This window comes from Megascapheus bottae, chromosome 22, assembly GCF_031878675.1.
Source record: "Megascapheus bottae isolate mThoBot1 chromosome 22, mThoBot2.hap1, whole genome shotgun sequence".
Classification (NCBI taxonomy): Eukaryota; Metazoa; Chordata; class Mammalia; order Rodentia; family Geomyidae; genus Megascapheus; species Megascapheus bottae.
Window position 1 is genome coordinate 10,682,842 of NC_143530.1, and position 6,479 is coordinate 10,689,320.

The following is a 6,479-nucleotide window of genomic DNA, read 5'->3' on the forward strand; positions in this document are numbered from 1 at the left end:
CCCTGTGTCCCCACAGAGAAGGCCCCATCTCAGGGACAGCATAAGGATCTTGGCATCCAGAATTTATTCTGGGGAATGATGTTGGAGGGTGAGGAGTAACGTTCATAGACACTAAGAGAAAAAAGGAAGCCAAACAAATCCACACCCCATTTCTCAGGGCTGCAGAAGGCAGGGGGGAGTATCCATGGAACCCCAATAAATCTGTGTGTATAGTTCAAAGTGGCTGGGGGCCAATGACTATAATCCTAGATACTCAGGAGGGTGAGATGTGAAGATTGCAGTTCAAAGCCAGCCTGGGAAAGAAAAATTTGTGAGACCCCCAACTCAAGCTACCAAAGAGGGTCAAGTGAAAAAGCTAAGGGACAGCACCCAGGCCCTGAACTCAGCCCTAGTACCAGCACAAAAATGGAAGGAAGAAAAGAAGAAAGGGAGGGAAAGAGGAAGGAGGGAAGGAAGGAAGGAAGGAAAGAAGGAAGGAAATAAATCAAGATCTGTACAAACTAGAGAGCAACAATTGTTTATTTCTCCTGGCTTCTGGCAGCAACTTCCCAGTTCCCACAGTGAGGAGGTACCAGGGCACAATACAGTTCTCAGTACCTGTGGCTGCCACCAGTGGGAATCCAGTGTGAGCTTGTCACCTTACAGGTGTTGCAGCCATCTCTAAATAACACTAGCATCCATCAGTATGTCTGAACTGTGGTAGTAACTAGACCTAACACAAGACCTTGTGACTTAACTAGAGAATAAAGAAGCCCCGTGGTTATATAACAGATCATAAAACTATTTTGACAGCTACAATTCATTGTCGTTGATTCCCTGAAGTCCTGTGCATTTCACCAGGCGTGTCTAAAATCATCATTCCACCTGGGTTCTTGGCATTAGGAGAGTCTAAGACACCAGCAAATCAAGTCCTACTCCCTGGTCCTTGTATCTTGTCTCTCTGGTCCAGAGAACCTGGGCATGTTGCATAAATGCTTGGAGGCTGTGTTGAGGGTGGCAGGAGACGGCAAGGCTGGACCAGAGGGGCCCAGGGCGGCCCCGCTTTGTCACCCTGGCCCTGGCCCTCTCTGTGCAGATAACACCTGCCACTTTGAGGATGAGAAGATCTGTGGCTACACCCAGGACTTGACAGATAACTTTGACTGGACGCGGCAGAACGCACTCACCCAGAATCCCAAGCGCTCCCCCAACACTGGCCCGCCCACTGACATCAGTGGAACCCCAGAGGGTGAGGACATGGCCTACTGATAGGAAGAGGGGATTGCTCGTGTGTGTGTGTGTGTGTGTTTAGGGGTAATCTAGGCCCATGGAGCCCAAGTCTGAGGATGGAGGGAAATGCCACCTGTCCTAGGGGGATGAGGGGCCCCAGGCTATGGGCCAGCCTGGGAGGGAGGGAATCTTGGCACAGCGTCCTGTTCCCTTCAGGCTACTACATGTTCATCGAGACATCCCGACCCCGGGAGCTGGGGGACCGCGCCAGGCTGGTGAGCCCCCTCTACAATGCCAGCGCCAAGTTCTACTGCGTCTCTTTCTTCTACCACATGTACGGGAAGCACATTGGTGAGTGGGGACAAGGGAGATGGTGCAGCCGCTGGAAGAGTAGCACCTGAGGCTGAGGTCTGAGCATCGTAGCTTAGCTGAACCACAGGACCTTGGATGGAGCGTGGGAGAAATGGAGAGGCAGCTGAGGTTTCAGAGGAGCGAGGCTCCCTAGATCTGCAAATAAAGAGGCTCCAGCAGGAAACGGCTGAGAAAACTCCGGGGAGAGGCAGAGAACTCAGCGTGTGTGTCTACGGAGAGCCTGTGAGGCTCAAGGCTGTATCCATAACAACCTAGAGAGGTTAAACCTTGCCCAAGACCACACAGCATAGCAATCTGGGTCTGCCTGACTCTCTTGATGCAGAGTACTTCCTTCTGAGCCCTGAGAGCCAGTGCCGCTTCCTCAGTGCAGGTGAATAGCTCCTACTCTGGCCCATCGAGCCGCCCTGTGCCAGGAATGCAGTGTGTGGTGCAGGCACAGATGAGGCAGTGGCAGATGGGACAACGAAGAGCATCAGTTAGGAAATTGTGACCATGGCAGGAAGGACAAGGACCACGCAGCTGGTAGCAGGGAGACCTGCCCAACTTGGATGGTCCTGAGGACCCCAGAGGAGATGGAGGCAGGAGGCGGCATTGTTGGAGATGGGGGGGGGGAAGGTGATGTCTTTCAAAACGGTGTTCTAATTAAAAACAACAAACTCTCCCTTCCAGATGTGCCAACTATAGCTGCTCACATCTCAGAGGCACTAACAGACTAGATTTAAGGGCAAATGTCCAGGGATATTCTTCCCTCTCCTCCCCTCCCCTTCCAGCTATTCTTCCTGTTTCCCTTCTTCCCTCCTTCCTTCCCTGTACTTGCTGTGTGGTTGTGTGTGTGTGTGTGTGTGTGTGTGTGTGTGTGTGTGTGTGTGTGTGTGTTCATGTAAATACTGAGGCTTGAAATTGACCTGGGCATTGTCCCTTAGTTTTTTTCACTCAAGGCTGGTGCTCTACCACTTGAGTCACAGCTTCACTTTGCGCTGTTTTTGTGTGGTTAATTGGAGATTAGTGTCAAGGGCATTCCTGCCTCAGCTGACTTTGAACTGTGTGATCGCAGATTTCAGCTTGCTGAATAACTAGATTACAGGTATGAACCACCACCTGGCTAGAGGTTTTTTGTTTTGTTTTTGTTTTGGGTTGTGGGGCTTGAACTCATCATATGCACTGCCCCTGCCACTTTTAGCCCCAGCTCCACTTCTGGTTTTCTAGTGGTTCATGGGAGATGAATCTCACATACTTTCCTACTTGGGATGGCTTTGAACAGTGATCCTCAGATCTCTGCTTCCTGAATGGCTAGGATTACAGGTGTGAGCTACAGACAACAGGCTAGATTGGTTTTTTTCTTAGCAACAACAACAACAAAAAGTCTCACTTCCCCTTCAAGGCCCTTGGAGTTGGGGTAATTAGTGGGGAAGGAATAAAAGAGGAGAGGGTTGACACCGAACCCCAGGGGGATGTGGACAGGGCCAGATCTCCAAGCTGGAAGGAGAAAATGGTCCCTTTGCGATTAATAAGCACCTCAGAGACACTGGGTCTTAGGCTCTTGTTCTGGATAGGGCATAGCCCTCTAAAGACTGTGGTGCTGGTGAGCGGCCTCACATGGCCTGTGCCTTTGTGGACTCTTCTCTCCAGCAGGCTCTGCCGCTGGGAAGGGGCTGTTTCTTGGGGGAGGGACTTCCTTTTGTCCTCTCCCACCCTGCCTGGCAGCTATCAGCACCAGCTGTCCCTAGACCTCGGGTTTCACTGGCTCTCATTGGTTCCAGCCAACTCCTTTCATCCAAGGCAGGTAACATTTGGTGGCTCTGCCCCACTGGGAAGGGGGTCTGTGTCTGGTGCCGCAGATGGTGAAGCATTGTCCATGGGCAGTGCCATGGAAATGCCAGCCACCAGGCGCCATCTAAGATTGATTTCCTCTCCCTCTGAGCCAGTTCTTTCTTTTTTGCCACTGGGGAGCTTGAGCTGAGCTGGACGGGGCAGGGAGAGGCATTGGCATTGTCTGGGTGCTCTTAGCCAAGCCATGAACCCTCCTTTTCCAGTCCTTCTCAAATTCCAGATCCTGGGGGCTATGGCAGATGGGCCCAGTACCCTCAGGCTAATGTCTCCAACCCTTCTCTCTCTCTCCCTCTCTCTCCCTCCCCCCCTCTTCTCTCCCTCTCTCTCTCTCTCTCTCTCTCTCTCTCTCTCTCTCTCTCTCTCTCTCTCTCATTATTTTATCACAGTCATATAGACTATGGACTAGTATCTTTTCTTTACATTGATTATCTCTCCCCCTCCCTTTCTCCCCCATCCCTCCCTCCCTCTCTCCTCTACCTCTTGGTTTTTTTTTTGTTTGTTTTTTTGTTTTTTTGTTTTTTTCACCTCTTGTTTTTTAAGTTTGCACTTTGTCCTGAGCATCAGTATTATAGAGAAGTCCTGGGCTGGAAGCCCTAGCTTTCAAATCCTTTCTTTCCCTTCTGAAAATCATGTATTGTTGGGGTGTGCCTTGTACCCTCTGGGGACTGGGCTCTTTAAGATGTCCTTGGATTGGGCCGGGAGTTTGGCCTAGTGGTAGAGTCCTTGCCTAGCATGCACAAAGACCAGGGTTCAATTCCTCGGTACCACATACATAGAAAAAAAGCCAGAAGTGGTGCTGAGGCTCAAGTGGTAGAGCTCTAGCCTTGAGAAAGTCCAAGGACAGTGCTCAGGCCCTGAGCCCAAGCCCAGGGCTGGCAAAAAAAAAAAAAAGATGTCCTTGGATGACTCCTACACACACACACACACACACACACACACACACACACACACACACACACTCACACTCACCACTGCAGGGATGGGCAATGGGTGTTTGAGGGTCAGATTTGGTCATTAGCAGGGAAGAAGAGAAACTAACACGTATGAGCTGCTGTTTTTCCCCAAGTGGCAAGGGTGATGAAGGGGTCCTGAGGATGAGGAGAAAGGTCCAGGCCAGGGTGGATGCTGGAGGGAGGTGAGGATGAACGGGGCGGGGGAGGGGGGGCTCCCTTGCCAGTTCTCAGCACCCCTGCGCCTCTTACCACGCACAGGCTCCCTCAACCTCCTGGTTCGGTCTCGGAATAAAGGAGCCCTGGACACGCACGCCTGGTCCCTCAGTGGTAACAAGGGCAATGTGTGGCAGCAGGCCCACGTCCCCATCCACCCCAGCGGGCCCTTCCAGGTGAGGCCCCGTCCCGTCCCGGGGGTTCCTAGGGGCCCAGGAGGAAAGTGGGTAGGGTATGGGGGGCCTCCAGGTAGATTGAGAGGAAGTAGGGGGGACCTCTGGTTCCCTGCAGCTGAACTTCCCCAACTCCTGCCCCCTGCCCTCCGACCCCGCCCCAGATTATTTTTGAGGGGGTTCGAGGCTCGGGCTACCTGGGGGACATCGCCATAGATGACGTCACTCTGAAGAAAGGAGAATGTCCTCGGAAGCCGATGGACCCCAATAAAGGTGCCAGACGGAGAAGGGGGCAGGGACGCCATGTCTGGGGCTGGGAGGGAGCGGGAGGAATGGGGTTCAGACTGTCTGGGGGGGGGTTGGGAAGGCGTGTCTGACTGAAGGTACAACCACATGGCCTACCTTATCTCATTGGGGCATGTGGGCCACAGGGAGTGCCCCCCCCACATCCGCCCCCTCAGGAGTTTACAGGCCTCTGTGGCCAAGTCTGAGCACCTTTCCCCGCCCCCATGTCTTCAGGTGTGGGAGGTTCAGGTGTCCCCAAGCATGCGATGAATACCTGACTTTGCCATTTCACCGAGTCCTCACCAGGGCCCTCTGGGGTAGCTCATGTTATTGGACCCATTTTACACATAGGGAAACTGAGGCATCAGGTAACCTCTGTGTGTCTTAGTGGGCTTGAGCCTGACAGGCTGAGTGAACTCTCACAGCACCATGCTACCCCACGTCTGTATGCGCTGAACAGCCAGACCCTTCAGGCCTCCCGCTGTCCCCTTCAGCCAACCTGCCTGCCTCTCCTCTTTCTCCTGTGCCAGTGGTGGTGATGCCAGGCAGTGGAGCGCCCCGCCAGTCCAGCTCGCAGTTCTGGGGACCCGTGGCCATCTTCCTCTTGGCGCTGCAGAGATGATGAGAGCTGCTCGGCCCCCGCCCCGCCCCCGGCACACCAAAGTGTCCACATCTTACCAAAGACTGACCTCCCGCCAGCCGGGGTGCCCAGGGGCAGGGCAGGGCCAGCCCATCAGGGAGGAGGGGCTCTGCACTGGCTGTGAGGACGAGCCAAGGACAGAGACAGAGGCCCAGTGCCGAGGCCCTGCAGACAGTTGTTCAACACAGGTACAACTCACCACACACAGAGAATATATTAAAGCACAAGTTTTTATCCCCCCTGCCAGCACCTTCTTTACTGCGGAGACGGGAGACCTGCCTGACTGGCATCTGTCACCCAGGGACCTCTGCGTGACATGGGCCTTGTCCTGGGCACGCTTGCGTGTTTCTGACCTTCCCTGGTCTCTCCTAGCTCCAACTGAACACCAGTCCCACCGCTTTGCCAGAAGGGAGCCAGAAGTGGGCAGACACAGGCGCCCCTTCTCAGACTCTGGGACTCCTGGGACGGAGGAGGAGGGCCAAGTGGGACTTGTGAGCTCTGTGACTGTCCCCATCCAGAGGGGACAACAAGAAAGGGGCTCCTGCTGCACTTGACTGTTCCAGAATGGGAGATGAGGAGGGGCACCCCAGACCCCTCCACCCTGTTTCTGGAACATCGTATTCCCTCCTCGCTGTGCCTCCTTTGGGAGGAGCAAATGTGAGGTCTTGGGCCTGGACATCTGGAGTCCTTCCCCACTCCTGCACCAGCCGGGTTCCCAAGGCTACAGCACCCCACCCCAACCCCACCACCTGCCTCTGCCCCCAGCTGGGACTGAAGGGGCAGATGTGAAACCCTGCTTCTGTG

At 54.1% G+C, this 6,479-nt stretch overlaps 1 protein-coding gene across 1 annotated transcript in view; it reads left to right on the forward strand.

Annotated features, from left to right (window-relative positions):
• Positions 1-6,135, forward strand: part of Mdga1 (MAM domain containing glycosylphosphatidylinositol anchor 1) — a 43,010-nt gene extending 36,875 nt beyond the window's left edge. The window contains exons 13-17 of the mRNA XM_090355749.1: positions 1,076-1,228; positions 1,426-1,560; positions 4,623-4,753; positions 4,915-5,023; positions 5,566-6,135. Of these exons, the coding sequence (XP_090211875.1) occupies positions 1,076-1,228; positions 1,426-1,560; positions 4,623-4,753; positions 4,915-5,023; positions 5,566-5,657 (620 nt within the window). The 3' untranslated portion in view covers positions 5,658-6,135. The remainder of the gene's footprint in view (positions 1-1,075; positions 1,229-1,425; positions 1,561-4,622; positions 4,754-4,914; positions 5,024-5,565) is intronic.
• Positions 6,136-6,479: the final 344 nt, after the last annotated feature.